Here is a 24,959-nt window from a genome sequence, read left to right as displayed (position 1 = left end):
TAATAACACTTGAACTACTGAGGTAATAACACAGTAACTAATGAGGTAATAACCCTTGAACTACTGAGGTAATAACACTTGAACTACTGAGGTAATAACACAGTAACTAATGAGGTAATAACACTTGAACTACTGAGGTAATAACGCAGTAACTAATGTGGTAATAACGCAGTAACTAAGGAGGTAATAACACTTGAACTACTGAGGTAATAACACAGTAACTAATGAGGTGATAACGCAGTAACTACTGAGGTAATAACGCAGTAACTAATGAGGTAATAACACAGTAACTAATGAGGTAACAACACTTGATCTATTGAGGTAATAACGCAGTAACTAATGAGGTAATAACACTTGAACTAATGAGGTAATAACACTTGAACTACTGAGGTAATAACACAGTAACTAATGAGGTAATAACACAGTAACGAATGAGGTAATAACGCAGTAACTAATGAGGCAATAACACTTGAACTACTGAGGTAATAACACTTGATCTACTGAGGTAATAACGCAGTAACTAATGCGGTAATAACGCAGTAACTAATGAGGTAATAACACAGTAACTAATGAGGTAATAACACTTGAACTACTGAGGTAGTAACACAGTAACTAATGAGGTAATAACACTTGATCTACTGAGGTAATAACGCAGTAACTAATGCGGTAATAACGCAGTAACTAATGAGGTAATAACGCAGTAACTAATGAGGTAATAACGCAGTAACTACTGAGGTATTAACGCAGCAACTAATGCGGTAATAACGTAGTAACTAATGAGGTAATAACACAGTAGCTCTCTCCCTCCTTCAGATCCTGATGTCAGAGCCGGGGAAGCTGAAGCAGAAGATCTACGTGTGGCTGGAGGACTACTGGAACATCACCGACCTGGCGGCCATCTCCGTCTTCTTGTTCGGTTTACTGCTGCGGCTGCAGAGCGAGCCGTCGATGGGCTACGGACGCGTCATCTACTGCGTCGACATCATCTTCTGGTACATCCGAGTCCTCGACATCTTTGGAGTCAACAAGTACCTCGGACCCTACGTCATGATGATCGGCAAAATGGTACCGCATCAGCCCTGACTATAGACCTGAGCCAGTCCTAACTATAGACCTGAACCAGTCCTAACTATAGACCTGAACCAGTCCTAACTATAGACCTGAGCCAGTCCTAACTATAGACCTGAACCAGTCCTAACTATAGACCTGAGCCAGTCCTAACTATAGACCTGAACCAGTCCTAACTATAGACCTGAGCCAGTCCTAACTATAGACCTGAACCAGTCCTAACTATAGACCTGAACCAGTCCTAACTATAGACCTGAACCAGTCCTAACTATAGACCTGAACCAGTCCTAACTATAGACCTGAACCAGTCCTAACTATAGACCTGAGCCAGTCCTAACTATAGACCTGAACCAGTCCTAACTATAGACCTGAACCAGAACAGCCCAGAGTTTCCTCTCTGGTGTCCCCGTGGACAGGTTTTAAGTCTCATAGTGGTCTCTGGTCCGGCTGTCCCCCAGATGATCGACATGCTGTACTTCGTGGTCATCATGCTGGTGGTCTTGATGAGCTTCGGCGTGGCCCGGCAGTCCATCCTGCACCCGGACGAGGAGCCCACCTGGCGCCTGGCCAAGAACATCTTCTACATGCCCTACTGGATGATCTACGGGGAGGTGTTCGCCGACTCCATCGACCGTGAGACCAGAGTCCTGAGGGAGACTTCAGTCTGTCCTCTGTCCCCACCCTCTGTCTTCTGTCCTCACCCTCTGTCTTCTGTCCTCACCCTTTGTCCTCACCCTCTGTCCTCTGTCCTCACCCTCTGTCTTCTGTCCTCACCCTCTGTCCTCACCCTTTGTCCTCACCCTCTGTCCTCTGTCCTCACCCTCTGTCTTCTGTCCTCACCCTTTGTCCTCACCCTCTGTCCTCTGTCCTCACCCTCTGTCTTCTGTCCTCACCCTCTGTCCTCTCCCTTTGTTCTCACCCTCTGTCCTCTGTCCTCACCCTTTGTCCTCACCCTCTGTCCTCTGTCCTCACCCTCTGTCTTCTGTCCTCACCCTCTGTCCTCTGTCCTCACCCTTTGTTCTCACCCTCTGTCCTCTGTCCTCACCCTTTGTCCTCACCCTCTGTCCTCTGTCCTCACCCTCTGTCTTCTGTCCTCACCCTCTGCCCTCACCCTCTGTCCTCTGTCCTCACCCTCTGTCCTCTGTCCTCACCATCTGTCCTCTGTCCTCACCCTCTGTCCTCACCATCTGTCCCCTGTCCTCACCCTCTGTCCTCTGTCCTCACCCTCTGTCCTCTGTCCTCACCCTCTGTCCTCTGTCCTCACCCTCTGTCCTCTGTCCTCACCCTTTGTCTTCTGTCCTCACCCTCTGTCCTCTGTCCTCACCATCTGTCATCTGTCCTCACCCTCTGTCTTCTGTCCTCACCCTCTGTCCTCTGTCCTCACCCTCTGTCCTCTGTCCTCACCATCTGTCCTCTGTCCTCACCCTCTGTCCTCTGTCCTCACCATCTGTCCCCTGTCCTCACCCTCTGTCTTCTGTCCTCACCCTCTGTCCTCTGTCCTCACCCTTTGTCTTCTGTCCTCACCCTCTGTCCTCACCCTCTGTCCTCTGTCCTCACCCTCTGTCCTCACCCTCTGTCCTCTGTCCTCACCATCTGTCCTCTGTCCTCACCCTCTGTCCTCTGTCCTCACCATCTGTCCTCTGTCCTCACCCTCTGTCATCTGTCCTCACCATCTGTCCTCTGTCCTCACCATCTGTCATCTGTCCTCACCATCTGTCTTCTGTCCTCACCATCTGTCCTCACCCTTTGTCCTCACCCTCTGTCCTCACCATCTGTCATCTGTCCTCACCCTCTGTCCTCACTATCTGTCCTCACCGTCTGTCCTCACTATCTGTCCTCACCCTCTGTCCTCTGTCCTCACCATCTGTCCTCACCCTCTGTCCTCACTATCTGTCCTCACCCTCTGTCCTCTGTCCTCACCATCTGTCCTCACTATCTGTCCTCACCATCTGTCCTCTGTCCTCACTGTCTGTCTGTATTCTTATGTATTTATATTTGATGTCTTCTTCCTGCTCATGTTGTTGTTATTGATTGTTTATTATGTTTTTCCCTTCTTGACAGTTTATGCGATGGAAATCAACCGTAAGTATCTGAGCGTGGTCGTGAGGCTCGTTGTTGATTCCTACGTTGAGTTAAGTACGAGGAGGCTTTTATTGTGAAAGAGCCACAGGATGCACAAATACATAGTGTTCCCTGTGGCTCTTTCACAATAAAAGCCTTGTTAAGTGTCAAAGTAATCTAAAAAACTACGATACTACAACCTCTGTCCTCTCCTCTGTCCTCTGTCCTCTCTCCTCTGTCTCCTTGTCTCCTCTGTCCTCTCTCCTCTGTCCTCTTGTCTCCTCTGACCTCTGTCCTCTCTCCTCTGTCCTCTGTCCTCTTGTCTCCTCTGTCCTCTCTCCTCTGTCCTCTTGTCTCCTCTGACCTCTGTCCTCTCTCCTCTCTCCTCTGTCCTCTTGTCTCCTCTGTCCTCTCTCCTCTGTCCTCTGTCCTCTGTTCTCTCTCCTCTGAACTCTGTCTCCTCTCTCTCCTCTGTAATCTTGTCTCCTCTGTCTTCTGTCTCCTCTCTCCTCTGTCCTTTTGTCTCCTCTGTCCTCTTGTCTCCTCTGTCCTTGTCTCCTCTGTACTCTTGTCTCCTCCCTCCTCTGTCCTCTTGTCTCCTCTTGTCTCCTTGTCTCTTCTTTCCTAGCTCCCTGTGGAGACAACCTGTACGATGAAGACGGGAAGAAGCTTCCTCCCTGCATTCCTGGCGCGTGGCTCACGCCGGCCATCATGGCGTGTTACCTTCTGGTGGCCAACATCCTGCTGGTCAACCTGCTGATCGCTGTGTTCAAGTCAGTACTGACCTGAGACCAGCTACTGACACTGACCTGAGACCAGCTACTGACACTGACCTGAGACCAGCTACTGACACACAGACCTGAGACCAGCTGCTGACACACTGACCTGAGACCAGCTACTGACACACAGACCTGAGACCAGCTACTGACACACTGACCTGAGACCAGCTACTGACACTGACCTGAGACCAGCTGCTGACACACTGACCTGAGACCAGCTACTGACACAGACCTGAGACCAGCTACTGACACACAGACCTGAGACCAGCTACTGACACTGACCTGTGACCAGCTACTGACACACTGACCTGAGACCAGCTACTGACACACAGACCTGAGACCAGCTACTGACACTGACCTGTGACCAGCTACTGACACACTGACCTGAGACCAGCTACTGACACACTGACCTGAGACCAGCTACTGACACTGACCTGAGACCAGCTGCTGACACACTGACCTGAGACCAGCTACTGACACAGACCTGAGACCAGCTACTGACACACAGACCTGAGACCAGCTACTGACACTGACCTGTGACCAGCTACTGACACACTGACCTGAGACCAGCTACTGACACACTGACTTGAGACCAGCTACTGACACACTGACCTGAAACCAGCTACTGACACACTGACCTGAGACCAGTATCAGCAGCATTATTAACAGCTGATCCATAACGAGGAATTCATTCATACATCAGAAGACAATCAGATAAATGAATTAATCTGGTGACAGGAAGTCAGACCTGCATCTCTTCCTCTTCCATAACTCTCCAACTCTTCCTCTCTTACTCTCTGCCTCTCCTCCTCCTCCTCCTCCTCTTCCTCATCCTCCTCCTCCTCCTCCCTGCAGCAACACGTTCACACAGGTGAAGTCCATCTCCAACCAGGTGTGGAAGTTCCAGCGGTACCAGCTGATCATGACGTTCCACGAGCGTCCCGTCCTGCCGCCGCCGCTCATCGTGCTGCCGCACGTCTTCCTGCTGCTGCGCCGGCTGTGCTGCTGCTGCCGCCGCCGGCCGGAGGGCGACGCGGCGGATGGGGAGCGCCGGCTGCGTAAGACCCGGGTCGTCCCAGGGGTCATGGCTCAGGGGGGCGGGGTCCCGGGGGGGGCGGGGCCCCGGGGGTCAGGCCTCAAGGGGGGCGGGGTCACGGGGGTCAGGCCTCAGGGGGGGCGGGGTCCCGGGGGTCAGGCCTCGTGGGGGCGGGGTCACGGGGGTCAGGCCTCGTGGGGGCGGGGTCACGGGGGTCAGGCCTCAGGGGGGGCGGGGTCCCGGGGGTCAGGCTCTCCACGGAGGTAGTAAGCAAGTAAGCAAGTAATGAAGTAAGCAAGCAAGTAAGCAAGTAAGCAAGTAATGAAGCAAGCATGCAAGTAAGCAAGCAAGCAAGTAAGCAAGCAAGTAAGCAAGTAAGCAAGTAATGAAGTAAGCAAGTATTGAAGCAAGCAAGCAAGTAAGCAAGTAAGCAAGTAATGAAGCAAGCAAGTAATGAAGCAAGTAAGTAAGCAAGTAATGAAGTAAGCAAGTAATGAAGCAAGCAAGTAATGAAGCAAGCAAGTAAGCAAGTAATGAAGTAAGCAAGTAATGAAGTAAGCAAGTAATGAAGCAAGCAAGTAATGAAGCAAGCAAGTAAGCAAGCAAGTAAGCAAGTAATGAAGCAAGCAAGTAAGCAAGTAATGAAGCAAGCAAGTAAGCAACTAAGCAAGTAATGAAGCAAGCAAGTAAGCAAGTAATGAAGTAATGAAGTAATGAAGCAAGCAAGCAAGTAAGCAAGTAATAAAGCAAGTAAGCAAGTAAGCAAGTAATGAAGCAAGCAAGCAAGTAAGCAAGTAATGAAGTAAGCAAGTAATGAAGTAAGCAAGTATTGAAGCAAGCAAGCAAGTAAGCAAGCAAGTAAGCAAGCAAGTAAGCAGGCAAGTAATGAAGCAAGCAAGCAAGTAAGCAAGTAATGAAGTAAGCAAGTATTGAAGCAAGCAAGCAAGCAAGCAAGCAAGTAAGCAAGCAAGTAAGCAAGTATGCAAGCAAGTAAGCAAGCAAGTAAGCAAGTAAGCAAGTAAGCAAGCAAGTAAGAAAGTAAGTAAGCAAGCAAGTAAGTAAGCAAGTAAGCAAGTAAGCAAGTAATGAAGTAAGCAAGTAAGCAAGTAAGTAAGTAGGTAAGTAAGGAAGTAAGTATGTAGGTAAGTAAGTAGGTAAGTAGGTAAGTAGGTATGTAGGTATGTAAGTAAGTAAGTAGGTAAGTAAGTAAGTAAGTAAGTAGGTAAGTAGGTAAGTAGGTATGTAGGTATGTAAGTAAGTAAGTAGGTAAGTAGGTAAGTAGGTATGTAGGTATGTAAGTAAGTAAGTAGGTAAGTAGGTAAGTAGGTATGTAGGTATGTAAGTAAGTAAGTAGGTAAGTAAGTAAGTAAGTAAGTAGGTAAGTAGGTAAGTAGGTATGTAGGTATGTAAGTAAGTAAGTAGGTAAGTAAGTAAGTAAGTAGGTAAGTAAGTAAGTAGGTAAGTAAGTAAGTAGGTAAGTAGGTATGTAGGTATGTAAGTAAGTAAGTAAGTAAGTAGGTAAGTAAGTAAGTAGGTAAGTAAGTAAGTAGGTAAGTAAGTAAGTAGGTAAGTAGGTATGTAGGTATGTAAGTAAGTAAGTAAGTAAGTAGGTAAGTAAGTAAGTAGGTAAGTAAGTAAGTAGGTAAGTAAGTAAGTAGGTAAGTAGGTATGTAGGTATGTAAGTAGGTAAGTAAGTAAGTAGGTAAGTAAGTAAGTAGGTAAGTAGGTATGTAGGTATGTAAGTAAGTAAGTAAGTAAGTAGGTAAGTAAGTAAGTAGGTAAGTAAGTAAGTAGGTAAGTAGGTAAGTAGGTATGTAGGTATGTAAGTAAGTAAGTAGGTAAGTAAGTAAGTAAGTAGGTAAGTAAGTAAGTAAGTAGGTAAGTAAGTAAGTAGGTAAGTAGGTATGTAGGTATGTAAGTAGGTAAGTAAGTAAGTAGGTAAGTAAGTAAGTAGGTAAGTAGGTATGTAGGTATGTAAGTAAGTAAGTAAGTAAGTAGGTAAGTAAGTAAGTAGGTAAGTAAGTAAGTAGGTAAGTAGGTATGTAGGTATGTAAGTAAGTAAGTAAGTAAGTAGGTAAGTAAGTAAGTAGGTAAGTAAGTAAGTAGGTAAGTAAGTAAGTAGGTAAGTAGGTATGTAGGTATGTAAGTAGGTAAGTAAGTAAGTAGGTAAGTAAGTAAGTAGGTAAGTAGGTATGTAGGTATGTAAGTAAGTAAGTAAGTAAGTAGGTAAGTAAGTAAGTAGGTAAGTAAGTAAGTAGGTAAGTAGGTAAGTAGGTATGTAGGTATGTAAGTAAGTAAGTAGGTAAGTAAGTAAGTAAGTAGGTAAGTAAGTAAGTAAGTAAGTAAGTAAGTAAGTAAGTAAGTAGGTAAGTAGGTAAGTAGGTATGTAGGTATGTAAGTAAGTAAGTAGGTAAGTAAGTAAGTAAGTAAGTAGGTAAGTAAGTAAGTAGGTAAGTAGGTAAGTAGGTACCTACTGACCTCGTGTGCTTGTGCCCTCAGAGCTGGTGCTGAGCTCTGAGGAGCTGAAGGCGCTGCACGAGTTTGAGGAGCAATGCGTCGAGGAATACTTCAGAGAGAAGGACGACGAGAAGCAGTCGTCCAGCCAGGAGCGCGTCAGGGTGACGTCAGAGAGGTCGGGAAGAAGCACATATATACACGCATATATACATATATATATATATATATATATATATATATATATATATATATATATATATATATATATACGTATATATATATATACGTATATATATATATATATATATATATATATATATATATATACGTATATATATATACGTATATATATATATATATATATATATATATATATATATATATATATATATATATATATATATATATATATATATATATATATACATATATATATATATATATATATATATATATGCATATGTTTTTATATCTGTGTTTATATTATTATCATGAACTATAACCCTGAACCAGCCCTAACTATACATGTTACATATGTTATATAAAGATGGTATAGTATTGAACTGCATGGTCAACTTGCTCTGTAATGCTTTGTAATAATAAATTATAATGATACAATGAAAATATTAATATCATAATAACAGTAATCCGTTCTACGTCTCAGGGTGGAGAACATGTTCATGCGTCTGGAGGAGGTGAACGAGCGGGAGCAGTCCATGAAGGCCTGCCTGCAGACGGTGGACCTGCGCCTGGCTCAGCTGGAGGAGTTCTCCACCCGCATGGTGAGCGCCCTGGAGAGGCTGGCGGGCGTCGACCGGGCCGAGCTGGTCCGCTCGCACTCCAGGGGGTCGTCCGTCTGCGAGCCCGCCGGCCTGCTGCGGCACGGCAGCATGGGCAGCGCCGACGGGTACAGCCTGTACCGGTACCAGCTGGACAACGAGGACCAGATCTCTGTGCCCGGGGACCCGGAGGGGACCGACAGGAGGGTCCAACTGAGTCCAGAGAGGCCAGAGGGGACCGACAGGAGGGTCCAACTGAGTCCAGAGAGGCCAGAGGGGACCGACAGGAGGGTCCAACTGAGTCCAGAGAGGCCAGAGGGGACCGACAGGAGGGTCCAACTGAGTCCAGAGAGGCCAGAGGGGACCGACAGGAGGGTCCAACTGAGTCCAGAGAGACCAGAGGAGACCATCCAGGGAGAAAACACAACAGGTAGGACGAGACCAAAAGAACGAACATGTGACTCGTGTGACGAGATGGGAAATGATGTCACAAAAACATAATATGAGACGTGACGATCTTCAGGAGGAACGTTTACATCCACAGGGCTGCAGGCGCTCGGAACAGCTACTGACCACCAGGGGGCGACTCCTCTGGTTGTATAGAAGTAAGAGCTTCATGTGTTAAAGCTGCATTCTCTCTCCTGACCACCAGGGGGCGACTTCTCTGGTTGTATAGAAGTCTATGCTTCATGTGTTAAAGCTGCATTCTCTCAAGTGACCACCAGGGGGCGACTCCTCTGGTTGTATAGAAGTCTATGCTTCATGTGTTACAGCTGCATTCTCTCAAGTGACCACCAGAGGGCGACTCCTCTGATTGTATAGAAGTCTATGCTTCATGTGTTAAAGCTGCATTCTCTCAAGTGACCACCAGGGGGCGACTCCTCTCGTTGTATAGAAGTATGTGCTTCATGTGTTGAAGCTGCATTCTCTCTCCCGACCACCAGGGGGTGACTCCTCTGTTTGTATAGAAGTCTATGCTTCATGTGTTAAAGCTGCATTCTCTCTACTGACCACCATGGGGCAACTCCTCTGGTTGTATAGAAGTCTATGCTTAATGTGTTAAAGCTGCATTCTCTCTACTGACCACCAGGGGGCAACTTCTCTGGTTGTATAGAACTCTATGCTTAATGTGTTAAAGCTGCATTCTCTCTACTGACCACCAGGGGGCAACTCCTCTGGTTGTATAGAAGTATGTGCTTAATGTGTTAAAGCTGCATTCTCTCTACTGACCACCAGGGGGCAACTCCTCTGGTTGTATAGAAGTATGTGCTTCATGTGTTAAAGCTGCATTCTCTCTCCTGCCCACCAGGGGGCGACTCCTGAAGCTGACTCTCAGGTGCTTCTTGTTCTCAGGTGACGTGAAGGACTCCGGGTCGACTCTGGAGCCGAGCGGGCTGAAGGAGAGGACTCAGTCTCTGTCCAACGTCGTCCTGGTCTTCCCCGGCGACCCCGAGCACAGACCCCCCCGCACCGGGGCGGCATCGCTGGCGAAACCTGCAGCGAAAACCCCGCTGCAGGCGGCCATGTCCTTCCCTCTGGAGAGGTCAAAGGTCATACAGTATGTATTCTCTCCGACCCTTAGCAACTCCACCTCCTCCAACAGGAAGTCCAGCAGCAGCAGCATCGTCTACAGCCATCAGGACCAGGAGGGGCCGACAAGTCGGACCCCCCAAAGCTCACGGGAGGCCTCCGGATCTCCCAGCATGCCTCATCTGGGAGTCCATCCCTCCCTCGTGGAGGAAACGGAGGAAAGATCAACCCCGCCGTCTGGTAACGGAGGAGGAGAGGAGGAGGAGGAGGAGGAGCTGCTGGCGGGGGAGGGGAGGACGTACCCGACGCTGCGCTCCAAGAGTCTGAACATCAACCCGAGGAAGAATAGAACGACCAAGAAGGAGAGCAAGGAGGCGCCTCGCTCGGCCGGCAGCGTCAGAGACCTGGCGTCAGCGCTCAGCGGGGCGGCGGCAGGAGGGTCACGGCTCAGAACCAGGTCCAGAGACTCTGACAGCTGATCCGGAAGGACTGAGGCCACGCTGAACTGTAAACGCACACAGGGCTAAACCACAGAGTAGAGAATAACATCGAACACATTCCAAAAAACCCTCAGAGACACAGAACGACCACAAAGAGACACAAAACGACCACATAGAGACACAAAACGACCACAACGAGACACAGAATGACAATGAAGAGAAAGCAAACAACCACAAAGACACATAGAAAGACTACAAAGAGACACAGAACGACCACAAAGAGACACAAAACAACCACAAAGAGACATAGAAAGAACACAGAGACACAGAACAACCACAAAGAGACACAAAACGACCACAAAGAGACACAGAACAAGCACAAAGAGACATAGAAAGAACACAAAGAGACACAGAACAACCACAGAGACACAAAACGACCACAAAGAGACACAGAACAACCACAAAGAGACACAAAACAACCACAAAGAGACATAGAAAGAACACAAAGAGACACAGAACAACCACAGAGACACAAAACAACCACAAAGAAACACAAACCAACCACAATGAGACATAGAACAACCACAAAGAGACACAAAACAACCACAAAGAAACACAAAACAACCACAAAGAGACATAGAACAACCACAAAGAGACACAAAACAACCACAAAGAGACACAAACCAACCACAAAGAGACATAGAACAACCACAAAGAGACACAAAACAACCACAAAGAGACATAGAAAGACCACAAAGAGACACAAAACAACCACAAAGAGACACAAAACAACCACAAAGAGACACAGAACAACCACAAAGAGACACAGAACAACCACAAAGAGACACAGAACAACCACAAAGAGACACAAAACAACCACAAAGAGACACAAAACAACCACAAAGAGAGCATTTTTTTATGTGACAACATATTTCCTGCTTGTTATAAAATATCTTGAGAACATAAACTTCCTGACCACTTGTAACTATTGTTCAGTCTTTGATCAGATGCAACTCTTTTCAAGGCTTTCTTTTAAAATATGTAAAGCAGAGATGCAACAAGAGAATAATATTTAGTAGAAATATGAACTGAACGTAGTCTGAAACTCATCCCAGCTGTTAGTTACAGATACTTTTTTTTGTACTTTCTTAATGTATCCGGATACTAAATGTTTCACTTGATAAGTTATTGGATTGTATTATGTTTTTTCTTGTCCTATTATGTTCACATGTTTTGTAATGTAAAACTCTGAGAAGGATCAAAGGGAATCAACTCTACCTCTTCACGGAGAAACTTCTGTCAATAAAAGACTGAATCATCACTTTTATGAACTGCTGCCTTCACTTCTTTTTCTCACATGTGTTTGACTCACATGAAATAGCTGACAGATATAAAAGCAATAAATAGAACAAATCGGTAAAATACCAGTTAAATAATCATTTAAAAAATATATCGTATAGAAATCGGAAAAATATCAGCTTAAAATTTAAAAAAAGAGTAATATGAGTACTACATAAACAAACATTAGTACAATTCCAGTAAAACATCAGTTATATTTTATCAGACACATACACAAAAAACATTATTAAAATGATATCGTTAAAATATCTACAAATATTTGTATAATATCTGAAAAATATCAGTAAATTACTCCACAGTTGTTTTTAATATCCAACAAATATACGAAATTCTAAAAAATATCAGTAACATATCCGAGAAACATGATTATCAGATACGACAAACATCAGTACATTATTATATTCAAAAGATATTAGTAAATAATATGACGTTTCTAAAAAAGTTCTTGAAAAAGAGGAAATACACATATAAATGAAAGGTGAGGTCAGTAAGACCAAGACGAGACAAACCGACTGAAGGGAATCCATTAAAGCGTTGAGGCGAGCTCCGCCTTCCGCCCTGATTTGTCGATTCGTGTGTCAGAGGACATTTTGTGTGAAAGTAACCAATGAACACTCAGGAAATCACTAAGGACCTGACCACCTACACTGCAATATATATATATATATATATATATATATATATATATATATATATATATATATATATATATATATATATATATATATATATATAACACATGAGTATGTATCATATCAAGTGTCTTTAAAAAAGTGAGTTTAAGAAAATATGTAAAATCAAGAAAATTACCTCAGACCTCAGGGGGTTAAACAGTTCTTCAAAAATGTTCCTTAAAACTCTCCTGAAAAGTTTCTGAAAACGTCCATGAAAACATTCTTTAAAAGGTTCCTAAAAATGTTTTGAAAAAAGTTGCATTTAAAAATGAAAGGTGAGGTAACTAAGACAGATAACTAGACAATCTTACAAAAGTAAATTAATTTACTTTAAGTTAGCAAGTTAAACTAAAAATGTTTCCAATAAATGTTCCTATAAACGTTCCTATAAATGTTCCTATAAACGTTCCAATAAATGTTCCTATAAATGTTCCTATAAACGTTCCTATAAATGTTCCTATAAACGTTCCTATAAATGTTCCTATAAATGTTCCTATAAATGTTCCTATAAACGTTCCTATAAACGTTCCTATAAACGTTCCAATAAATGTTCCTATAAATGTTCCTATAAATGTTCCTATAAACGTTCCAATAAATGTTTCTATAAATGTTCCTATAAACGTTCCTATAAATGTTCCTATAAACGTTCCTATAAATGTTCCTATAAATGTTCCTATAAACGTTCCTATAAATGTTCCTATAAATGTTCCAACAAATGTTCCTATAAATGTTCCTATAAATGTTCCTATAAATGTTCCTATAAACGTTCCAATAAATGTTCCTATAAATGTTCCTATAAACGTTCCTATAAACGTTCCTATAAATGTTCCTATAAACGTTCCTATAAATGTTCCTATAAACGTTCCAATAAATGTTTCTATAAATGTTCCTATAAACGTTCCTATAAATGTTCCTATAAACGTTCCTATAAATGTTCCAACAAATGTTCCTATAAATGTTCCTATAAATGTTCCTATAAATGTTCCTATAAATGTTCCTATAAACGTTCCTATAAACGTTCCTATAAATGTTCCTATAAATGTTCCTATAAATGTTCCTATAAACGTTCCAATAAATGTTCCTATAAACGTTCCAATAAATGTTCCTATAAATGTTCCTATAAACGTTCCTATAAATGTTCCTATAAATGTTCCTATAAATGTTCCTATAAATGTTCCTATAAATGTTCCTATAAACGCTCCTGAAAACGTTGCGACAGTGAAAACAAACTTCACGGAGCACATCAAACTTGTGTCTATCCTTTATTCATTTAATAAAGTAGCTTCCACTGAAGCCACTGTCCAGTTTCTGCTCCAGATGTCAACGTTTAAAAGCACTATGTTGCAGAAGAACAAGGATGCGGCAGAATGTTAAAAAACAATACACAAATTAACAATAAGCAGGTTGAAGAAACATCAAGAAAGATCTATAAATGTTTATAGAGAGTTTATAGAGTATGCAGTTTTGATCTGAGAGCAGCTCTGTCCAGTTCACTCACACACACACACACACACACACACACACACACACACACACACACACACACACGGGTCAAAGTTCAAGGTGTGGTCCGGCCTAAGTGCTGCAAGCGATACGGCACTTCCTGTCATTTCTCGGCCTTCGTCTTGTCGTCGTACGTGCCGGCGTTCTTGTACGCGCCCACGTAGCCCGTCTTCTCCACGATCTCCTCACGGCCCTCGCGACCTTTGCCCTTGCCGCTCTCGTCGAAGCGCTCCTTGTGAGACCCGGTGTACCGGGACGCGTCGGTCAGGCGGTCCACCGCCTTCGCCTTCGCCACTTTCTGATGGAAACACGGAGGAGACAAATGAGACAAAAGTCAGAGCTCTGAGAACCTCCGTGCAAGAAGTTATTGATCCTCCTGCACTTCTTCTGTATGTATGTGAGGACTCTTCCTCTTCACGCATCTTCACAAAGAAGAGGGGTGAAAGCTTGTTGGAAGCTTTGAATACACTTAAAGATCTTTCAGGGTCAGATCAGGGTTTTCTAACCTAACTTTAGAGGATCATAAACATATCAGGTATGGAATTAATCTGCTGAAGCTCCGGTCCAAAAGGATCCAGTGTCCTGTGAGAGACCAGAACATTTTACTGCTGAAGCAGTTGTTGATCCTGACTGAAAACCTCCCTAACACGTTTTTTAAAAAGTTCCTGAAAAATTCAAAAGAATGTTCTTTTAAAAGTTCCTGTCAACGTTCCTGAAATGGTTCTGTTAACCTTCCTAAAAAGGTTTCTGAAACGTTCTGTGAAAAGTTCCTGAAAGGTTTCTGAAAACGTTTCCTAAAATCACTCTTGAAAAATAAAAAATTAAATTGTTAAAAAGTTCCTGTAGACGTTCCTGAAATGTTTATGTTAACGTTCCTGAAAAGGTTCCTGAAATGTTCCTAAAAAAGTTCCTTAAACGTTCTTTGAAAAGTTCCTGAAAAGTTTCTGAAAACGTTCCTGACTGGCCTTCAGGGGAAGAGCCAGTGTAATATAATCATAAAGAAAGACAGACACTGTGAAGTTGACTCGTATGCAGACGATACTGTGATGTACACTCACCTAAAGGATTATTAGGAACACCTGTTCAATTTCTCATTAATGCAATTATCTAATCAACCAATCACATGGCAGTTGCTTCAATGCATTTAGGGGCGTGGTCCTGGTCAAGACAATCTCCTGAACTCCAAACTGAATGTCAGAATGGGAAAGAAAGGTGATTTAATCAATTTTGAGCGTGGCATGGTTGTTGGTGCCAGACGGGCCGGTCTGAGTATTTCACAATCTGCTCAGTTACTGGGATTTTCACGCACAACCATTTCTAGGGTTTACAAAGAATGGTGTGAAAAGGGAAAAACATCCAGTATGCGGGAGTCCTGTGGGCGGAAATGCCTTGTTGATGCTAGAGGTCAGAGGAGCATGGGCCGACTGATTCAAGCTGATAGAAGAGCAACTTTGACTGAAATAACCACTCGTTACAACCGAGGTATGCAGCAAAGCATTAGTGAAGCCACAACATGCACAACCTTGAGGCGGATGGGCTCCAACAGCAGAAGACCCCACCGGGTACCACTCATCTCCACTACAAATAGGAACAAGAGGCTACAATTTGCAAGAGCCCACCAAAATTGGACAGTTGAAGACTGGAAAAATGTTGCCCGGTCTGATGAGTCTCGATTTTTGTTGAGACATTCAGATGGTAGAGTCAGAATTTGGCGTAAACAGAATAAGAACATGGATCCATCATGCCTTGTTACCACTGTGCAGGCTGGTGGTGGTGGTGTAATGGTGTGGGGGATGTTTTCTTGGCACACTTTAGGCCCCTTAGTGCCAATTGGGCATTGTTTAAATGCCACGGCCTACCTGAGCATTGTTTCTGACCATGTCCATCCCTTTATGGCCACCATGTACCCATCCTCTGATGGCTACTTCCAGCAGGATAATGCACCATGTCACAAAGCTCCAATCATTTCTAATTGGTTTCTTGAACATGACAATGAGTTCACTGTACTAAAATGGCCCCCACAGTCACCAGATCTCAACCCAATAGAGCATCTTTGGGATGTGGTGGAACGGGAGCTTCGTGTCCTGGATGTGCATCCCACAAATCTCCATCACCTGCAAGATGCTATCCTATCAATATGGGCCAACATTTCTAAAGAATGCTTTCAGCACCTTGTTGAATCAATGCCACGTAGAATTAAGGCAGTTCTGAAGGCGAAAGGGGGTCAAACACAGTATTAGTATGGTGTTCCTAATAATCCTTAAGGTGAGTGTATATCCATGTTTGAAGAACCGACCCCAGCTGCAGCCGCTGGGTTCTATGTACCCCTGAGCTCCAGCAGCATCAGGATGCTGATCCTCAGATTACTGCCTTCACACAGACGACCGTCTGGGAGACGTCTTCAGCGGACAGGGGTCCAATAGCGCTGTTCAGAGTCCAGAGGTTTGTCGTTTTAAAGACGGTTCTTGTTTCATGTTCTCAGGCAGAGAGAAGGTTCACGTCTGGACTACAGTCACAAGACAAAGAAGCTACAGTTGTCAGAGAGAAACTTCTGGTCTCACCGTGACTCCAACGTTGGTGGGCTCTCTGCCTTCCACCAGTTTGTGGATGGACTCCAGCGCCTCCTCTTTACTTTGACCTTTGAACCTCTTGGGGGCCAACTCCTCCAGAGCTCTCTGGAACTCCTCGTAGGTGATGACCCGGGACGTCTTCTGCCTTCACACGGAAGCACAAACACAACAGCAGTAACTGGAGTTACCATGAAACAGAGCTGCAGCTGACAACAATGAATGTGTAGATTTGTTTCAGCATAAAGTATCCACCAGCCACCTCAACGGAATAAAGAACAAGTGTTTGTCGAGTTTGTCAAAACAACAACAGAGACAAAGAAAACAACAACAGAGACACAAAATAACCTCAGAGAGACACAAAAAACACATAGAAACACAAAACAACCACATAGACACACAAACAACCCCAGAGACACAAAACAACCACAAAGAGACATCAAACAACCGCAAAGAGACATAAAATCACCACATATATTTCACTTGGATGGTCTTATTATCCTATAAAGCATGTGTTTGCTCAAGAAGCCCAGACGGTTGGGTTGGGGAACCTCTGCCCTGGTGTCCCGGTCGGTGGGAGTGCTGTCGGTTGTGGATGTCGACGGCAGACTCACTTGACTTTGGAGAAGACGATGTCCACATCGGTGGCGGTGACGTTCTTGCCGTCGATGACCCGGCAGTCCTTGCAGAGTTTGGCCCAGTTCTTCCCGTTCAGCTCCTTCCCCGTGGCCTTCGTGTCTCCGTGGATGGCAAACTTCTTAAAAGACGCCAGGAGCTGCTCCATGTCTGCGCTCTCCGCCATGACAGCTAAATATCTGCAGAGCAAGACCAACGAACACAGATGAAAGGAAATCAAGTCTCCAACGTTCCTCTCAGAACGGGAAGGAACCTAAATCAAACGACATTTCACAGAACCACTCAGACAAAGACAAAGAAAACTGACAGTTCTACTTGTTGACACGACCATTTGGAACAGAACATCATTTTAGTGGTGTTGGGGATTTGTTTTAGTACAGAATCGCACCAGTGGAAGATACCAACCACCAGAGATTCCTCTATTTTTAAGAGAAGACACTTCATTATCAATGGTGGGAGAGAAGAGAAAGGGCGTGCACCTGGATCAGGATCCGACCACAACCATTGATGGAACAAGAGAACTGGATACAGAGTTGTAGATGGACTTATGAGCACCTGGCAGAGAACTCAATACCTCTGCTCCAGTAGATGATGAGGACACAGAGACTCACAAGGACCAGCGTTTATGTTGTAGATGGTAACAACTACAAAGAGACACAAGACAACCACAAAGAGACTCAAGTCAACCACAAAGAGATTCAAGTCAACCATGAAGAGACTCAAAACAACCGAATAGAGACACAAAACAACTACAAAGAGACACAATACAACCGCAAAGAGACACAATACAACCGCAAAAAGACACAAGACAACCACAAAGAGACTCAAGTCAACCACAAAGAGACTCAAGTCAACCATGAAGATACTCAAAACAACCGAATATAGACACAAAACAACTACAAGGAGACACAAGACCACCACAAAGAGACACAAGACAACCACAAAGAGACACAAGACAACCACAAAGAGACACAAAAAAACCATAAAGAGACTCAAAACCACCACACAGACACAAGACAACTTACAAAGAGACACAATACAACCACAAAGAGACACAAGACCATCACAAAGAGACACAAAACCACCACAAAGAGACACAAAACAACTACAAAGAGACACAAGACAACCACAAAAAGACACAAGACAACCACAAAGAGACACAAAACAACCATGAAGAGACTCAAAACCACCACATAGACACAAAACAACCCCAGAGACTCAAACCAACTACAAAGAGACAAACAAGTTTTTGAACATCCAAGCCATGAGAGCAGCAGCTGTGTGTGTGTGTGTGTGTGTGTGTGTGTGTGTGTGTGTGTGTGTGTGTGTGTAGGTGTGTGTGTGTGTGTGTGTGTGTGTGTGTGTGTGTGTGTGTGTGTGTGTGTGTGTGTGTGTGTGTGAGGCATGATCTCACTCTGGTTTCTCAGTCCCGTCTGATTACACACACGTTGATGCAATCCCTAACAGTGGTTGTCACGGTTACAGAGTCTCCTAACAACTGACAACTCCTAACTGACTTTTATTTTGAAGAACCAGTAGAGCCACTGAAACCAGTAGAACCACTGAAACCAGTAGAACCACTGAAACCAGTTGAACCACTGGAACCACTGGAACCACTGAAACCAGTAGAACCACTGAAACCAGTTGAACCACTGGAACCAGTAGAACCACTGGAACCAGTAGAACCACTGAAACCACTGGAACCACTGAAACCAGTAGAACCACTGGAACCCGTAGAACCACTAAACCCAGTAGAACCACTGGAACCAGTAGAACCACTGAAACCAGTTGAACCACTGGAACCAGTAGAACCACTGAAACCAGTAGAACCACTGAAACCACTGGAACCACTGAAACCAGTAGAACCACTGAAACCACTCGAACCACTGGAACCAGTAGAACCACTGAAACCAGTTGAACCACTGGAACCAGTAGAACCACTGAAACCACTGGAACCACTGAAACCAGTAGAACCACTGAAACCACTCGAACCACTGAAACCAGTAGAACCACTGAAACCACTAGAACCACTGAAACCAGTAGAACCACTGGAACCACTGAAACCAGTAGAACCACTGAAACCACTAGAACCACTGGAACCAGTAGAACCACTGAAACCACTAGAACCACTGGAACCAGTATAACCACTAGACCCAGTAGAACCACTGAAACCAGTAGAACCACTGAAACCACTAGAACCACTGGAACCCGTAGAACCACTAAACCCAGTAGAACCACTGGAACCAGTAGAACCACTGAAACCACTAGAACCACTGGAACCAGTAGAACCACTGAAACCACTAGAACCACTGGAACCAGTAGAACCGCAAGAGCAAGTAGAACCACTGAAACCACGATTACCACTACAATTACTGGAACCAGTAGAACCACTAGAGCCAGTAGAACCAATGAAACCACTAAAGCCAGTAGAACCACTAGAGCCAGTAGAACCAATGAAACCACTAGAGCCAGTAGAACCAATGAAACCACTAGAACCACTGGAACCACGATAACCACTAGAACCACTGAAACCGCTACAACCACTAGAGCCACTGGAACCAATGAAACCTCGAGGACCACTTGAACCAGTAGAACCACTAGAGCCAGTAGAACCACTGTAACCACTAGAACCACTAGAATCACTGGAACCAGTAGAACCACTGTAACCACTGAAACCGCTACAACCACTAGAACCACTGAAACCACTACAACCACTAGAACCACTGAAACCACTACAACCACTACAACCACTGGAACCAATACAACCACTAGAACCACTGAAACCACTACAACCACTACAACCACTGGAACCAATACAACCACTAGGACCACTGAAACCACTAGAACCACTACTAACATTGGAACCAGTAGAACCACTACAACAACCAGAACCACTAGAACTACTACAACCGCTACAACCATTAGAACTACTAGAACCACTGAAACCCCTGAAATCCCTGGAACCACTAGAACAACTAGAACCACAAGTGCCAGTACAACAGCTCCAACCACTAGCACCACTGGAACAACTGTGTGTGTGTGTGTGTGTGTGTGTGTGTGTGTGTGTGTGTGTGTGTGTGTGTGTGTGTGTGTGTGTGTGTGTGTGGTTGTGTGTGTTTGTGTGTGTGTGTGTGGTTGTGTGTGTGTGTGTGTGTGGTTGTGTGTGTGTGTGTGTTTGTGTGTATGTGTGTGTGTGTGTGTGTGTGTGTGTGTGTGTGGTTGTGTGTGTGTGTGTGTTTGTGTGTATGTGTGTGTGTGTTCACACTCAGGTGTCAGATTCCAGACAGTTGAGACATTTTTTCAGTTCTGTGAGTTGAACCAAGTTTGTCCTCATTAAACGATGATGTCATAATCACCTGTCTGTCTCTACTCACCTGTCTGTGTCTCTACTCACCTGTCAATGTCTCTACTCACCTGTCTGTGTCTCTACTCACCTGTCTCTCTCTCTCTCTCTATGCTCACCTGTCTGTGTCTCTACTCACCTGTCTCTCTCTCTCTCTATGCTCACCTGTCTCTCTCTCTCTCTCTCTACTCACCTGTCTCTCTCTCTATGCTCACCTGTCTCTCTCTCTCTCTCTCTCTCTACTCACCTGTCTCTCTCTCTATGCTCACCTGTCTCTCTCTCTCTATGCTCACCTCTCTCTCTCTCTCTCTCTCTCTCTTTGCTCACCTGTCTCTCTCTCTCTCTCTCTCTCTACTCACCTGTCTCTCTCTCTATGCTCACCCGTCTCTCTCTATCTCTCTCTCTCTACTCACCTGTCTCTCTCTCTATGCTCACCTCTCTCTCTCTCTCTATGCTCACCTGTCTCTCTCTCTCTCTCAGTCTCTCTCTCTCTCTCTCTCTCTCTACTCACCTGTCTCTCTCTCTATGCTCACCTGTCTCTCTCTCTGGGTTTTAAACAAAATAATCAATAAGATGTATTCAATAACAGAAATAAAGCAAATGTTGTACCTTTCTGTCTCTCTCCTGTCTCTCTCTCTTCTGGCCCTCGGCGGCGGTCGCAGGATTCAAATGAGCTCTGCAGGCTGAGAGCTTGTTATCATCTGTTTACCCTGTTGCCCTGGCGACATCGGGGGAGGGCAATAAAAACCAGGGAGGAGGAAGAGGAGGGGGAGGAAGGGGAGGAAGGGGAGCGGTGGGAAGCAGCAGCTCCCAGAGCCGGAGGTCTGAGGTCAGGCAGACAGCTCAGAGCTGCTCGATGTGTTTCAGCACCAATAATCATGAGCACATTCATAAGTATTAATACTTCAGTACGAATATAAAACAAAACCAGTTACAGACTCAATATGAACTGAGCTCAATGCATGTTGAGTACGACAAACGGACCACAACAAGACACACAAAGTAGAAAGAACTGCAGAAATTGAGGAATAATTACCTCAAAGAAAAATGCAAAACCAGCACATATTGATGAATACCACCTTAAAGAAACTCAGAACCAGCACATATTGATGAATACCACCTTAAAGAGTCTCAGAACCAGCACGTTATTGATGAATACCACCTTAAAGAGTCTCAAAACCACCACATATTGATGAATACCACCTTAAAGAGTCTCAGAACCAGCACGTTATTGATGAATACCACCTTAAAGAGTCTCAGAACCACCACATATTAATGAATACCACCTTAAAGAAACTCAGAACCAGCACATATTGCTGAATACCACCTTAAAGAGTCTCAAAACCACCACATATTGATTAATACCACCTTAAAGAGTCTCAGAACCAGCACATATTGCTGAATACCACCTCAAAGAGTCTCAAAACCACCACATATTAATGAATACCACCTTAAAGAAACTCAGAACCACCAAATATTGATGAATACCACCTTACAGAGTCTCAAAACCACCACATATTGATGAATACCACCTTAAAGAGTCTCAAAACCACCACATATTGATGAATACCATCTTAAAGAGTCTCAAAACCACCACATATTGATGAATACCACCTTAAAGAGTCTCAGAACCAGCACATATTGCTGAATACCACCTTAAAGAGTCTCAAAACCACCACATATTGATTAATACCACCTTAAAGAGTCTCAGAACCAGCACATATTGCTGAATACCACCATAAAGAGTCTCAGAACCACCACATATTAATGAATACCACCTTAAAGAAACTCAGAACCACCACATATTGATGAATACCACCTTAAAGAGTCTCAAAACCACCACATATTGATGAATACCACCTTAAAGAGTCTCAGAACCAGCACATATTGATGAATACCACCTTAAATAGTCTCAAAACCACCACATATTGATGAATACCACCATAAAGAAACTCAGAACCAGCACATATTGATAAATACCACCTTAAAGAGTCTCAGAACCAGCACATATTGATGAATACCACCTTAAAGAGTCTCAAAACCACCACATATTGATGAATACCATCTTAAAGAGTCTCAAAACCACCACATATTGATGAATACCACCTTAAAGAGTCTCAGAACCAGCACATATTGATGAATACCACCTCAAAGAGTCTCAAAACCACCACATATTGATGAATACCACCTTAAAGAGTCTCAGAACCAGCACATATTGATGAATACCACCTTAAAGAGTCTCAAAACCCCCACATATTGATGAATACCACCTTAAAGAGTCTCAGAACCACCACATATTAATGAATACCACCTTAAAGAGTCTCAGAACCAGCACATATTGATGAATACCACCTTAAAGAGTCTCAAAACCCCCACATATTGATGAATACCAACTTAATAAAAAAGTGCATGAAAGGCGCGCCGTACCATAGGGAAACAATGGTTTTGCTAGCGACGCGTTTTTGAGAGTCGCGTCAGATGTGAACGGCCCCTTATACTACAGACCTGGTTGGTTCATCATGGTAGTTTAGATTGGATCATTAACATGTCTGTAGTCATCAGTCAGTAACCACTGCTGAAGTAAAGGACGTGAACACAACAGTGTACTAACACTCTGGGGCTCGGGAGGAAATGACCTCATGTGAGTGGTTATGTCAGCAGGAAGCAGCTGTCTGTTGTTCAGGGTGTGAGCGACTCCAGAGACCAGGGAGTCATGTGACACAGAGTCATGTGACACGCAGCTTTCAGACCAGTGTTGACTGCAGACGTGTTCCCTTCCCTCCCGAGAGGAGTTTCCTTCTGCACGAGTTCTGAAGGGATGAGGAAAGCTGCTGGAACAGCGTTTGCATAGAAGTCTATGCTTCATGTGTTCAAGCTGCATTCTCTCTCCTGACCACCAGGGGGTGACTCCTCTGGTTGTATAGAAGTATATTCTTCATGTGTTCAAGCTGCATTCTCTCTCCTGACCACCAGGGGGTGACTCCTCTGGTTGTATAGAATTATATTCTTCATGTGTTAAAGCTGCATTCTCTCTCCTGACCACCAGGGGGTGACTCCTCTGGTTGTATAGAAGTCTATGCTTCATGTGTTAAAGCTGCATTCTCTCTCCTGACCACCAGGGGGTGACTCCTCTGGTTGTATAGAAGTCTATGCTTCATGTGTTAAAGCTGCATTCTCTCTCCTGACCACCAGGGGGTGACTCCTCTGGTTGCATAGAAGTCTATGCTTCATGTGTTAAAGCTGCATTCTCTCTCCTGACCACCAGGGGGTGACTCCTCTGGTTGTATAGAAGTCTATATAAATGACTCTACTAGTTTCAAGTCTTCTTCAATACAGCATGATGTTCATTTAGTAGATTATGGGATGCTTTAGGGCGGGGCTACCAGGTGATTGACAGGTCGACCCCACGGCGACCTCGGCATATCAAGGTGTTGCAGCATCAGGATCAAACAATTCAAAGGAAACCATAATGAGATTGTTGAACACACAAAGAGTGTGTGTGTGTGTGTGTGTGTGTGTGTGTGTGTGTGTGTGTGTGTGTGTGTGTGTGTGTGTGTGTGTGTGTGCATTTCTCATTGCTCCTTTTTGATTGACACTGTTATGATGTTGTTGGGACTGGTTGCCGGGGCAACCCTTCCTCTCATCGCTAAGGGATGGTGACAAGCAACAACAACACACACACACCCTCCTCGCTCTTCTTCTGCTCCATCCGAGTTCCACACTTCATTTTGACAGCACTGGTTCCACTGGTTCTGCTGGTCGAACTCGCTGCCAAACATTCAAGACAGTTCCTTCCCATCTCCTCTTTTGTGGGGCTCCTAGGGTTCTATGTGTGTGGGGTTCCCCTGGGTTCTGTGTTTGTGGGGTACCTGAGGGTTCTGTGTGTGGGGATCCCTAGGGTTCTGTTTGTGGGTTTTCTCAGGGTTCTGTGTTTGTGGGGTACCTGAGGGTTCTGTGTTTGTGGGTTTCCCCAGGGTTCTGTGTTTGTGGGGTACCTGAGGGTTCTGTTTTTGTGGGTTTCCCCAAGGTTCTGTGTTTGTGGGGCTCCCCAGGATTATGTTTGAGGGGTTCCTGAGGTGTCTGTGTTTGTGTGGTACCTGAGGGTTTTGTATTTGTGGGGTTCCCCAGGGTTCTGTGTTTGTGGGTTTTCTCAGAGTTCTGTGTTTGTGGGACTCCCCAGGGTTCTGTTTGAGGGGTTTCTGAGGTTTCTGTGTTTGTGGGGTACCTGAGGGTTCGGTGTTTGTGGGGTTCCTCAGGGTTCTGTTTGAGGGGTTCCTGAGGTTTCTTTGTTTGTGGGGTACCTGAGGATTCTGTGTTTGTGGGGTTGCCCAGGGTTCTGTGTTTGTGGGTTTTCTCAGGGTTCTGTTTGAGGGGTTCCTGAGGGTTCTGTGTTTGTGGGGTACCTGAGGGTTCTGTGTTTGTCGCTTACCTTAGGGTTCTCAGGGTTCTGTGTTTTTGGGGTTCCTGAGGGTTCTGTTTGTGGGGTTCCCCAGGGTTCTGTTTGAGGGGTTCCTGAGGTTTATGGTCTTGAAGACCAAATATACTCAAACTCTCCCAAATGAACGTCTCTATTTGTTGGTTTGGTTAAATCTGGTTCTTGATGAAACGTTCTTGAGCAACAGAACCAAAGGCTGATCTTTTGAGGTTCCCCAGCTCGTCTCTTCACGAGGAAGGATGGATATGAAAGTACCAGAAAGTCAGTTTTCAGTCTTTTATTGTGAAACAAG

General features: G+C 44.5%; 2 protein-coding genes across 2 annotated transcripts in view; one reads left to right on the top strand and one right to left on the bottom strand.

The window, feature by feature from the left end:
- Positions 1-10,189, top strand: part of LOC306747404 (transient receptor potential cation channel subfamily M member 1-like) — a gene marked incomplete at both ends in the record, with an annotated part of 28,578 nt that extends 18,389 nt beyond the window's left edge. The window contains 8 exons of the mRNA XM_079230465.1: positions 814-1,065; positions 1,527-1,701; positions 3,130-3,150; positions 3,758-3,902; positions 4,764-4,966; positions 7,444-7,576; positions 8,066-8,610; positions 9,534-10,189. Coding sequence (XP_079086591.1) covers positions 814-1,065; positions 1,527-1,701; positions 3,130-3,150; positions 3,758-3,902; positions 4,764-4,966; positions 7,444-7,576; positions 8,066-8,610; positions 9,534-10,189 — 2,130 coding nt within the window. The remainder of the gene's footprint in view (positions 1-813; positions 1,066-1,526; positions 1,702-3,129; positions 3,151-3,757; positions 3,903-4,763; positions 4,967-7,443; positions 7,577-8,065; positions 8,611-9,533) is intronic.
- A 3,273-nt stretch (positions 10,190-13,462) lies between these two features.
- tppp3 (tubulin polymerization-promoting protein family member 3) lies at positions 13,463-20,882 on the bottom strand. The gene is made up of 4 exons (XM_079230896.1): positions 20,842-20,882; positions 16,868-17,068; positions 16,248-16,401; positions 13,463-13,984 (listed from the first exon to the last, which is right to left on the bottom strand). Exons 2-4 carry the CDS (start codon positions 17,053-17,055, stop codon positions 13,790-13,792), a joined length of 537 nt encoding a protein of 178 aa, XP_079087022.1. The 5' UTR covers positions 17,056-17,068; positions 20,842-20,882; the 3' UTR covers positions 13,463-13,789.
- Between the last annotated feature and the right edge of the window lie 4,077 nt (positions 20,883-24,959).

Source organism: Taurulus bubalis (genome assembly GCF_910589615.1).
Source record: "Taurulus bubalis genome assembly, chromosome: 15".
In the NCBI taxonomy this organism is placed as follows: domain Eukaryota; kingdom Metazoa; phylum Chordata; class Actinopteri; order Perciformes; family Cottidae; genus Taurulus; species Taurulus bubalis.
Note: the sequence above shows the minus strand (reverse complement) of the source record. Positions and strands in the feature narration are given on the sequence as shown.

Coding starts and splice junctions, on each gene's coding strand:
- tppp3 (XM_079230896.1), bottom strand. CDS start 17,055: ATGGCGGAGAGCGCAGACATGGAGCAGCTCCTGGCGTCTTTTAAGAAG. Junction 16,402..16,867: donor ATCGTCTTCTCCAAAGTCAA/GTGAGTCTGCCG, acceptor TTCCGTGTGAAG/GCAGAAGACGTCCCGGGTCA. Junction 13,985..16,247: donor CCACCAACGTTGGAGTCACG/GTGAGACCAGAA, acceptor TGTTTCCATCAG/AAAGTGGCGAAGGCGAAGGC.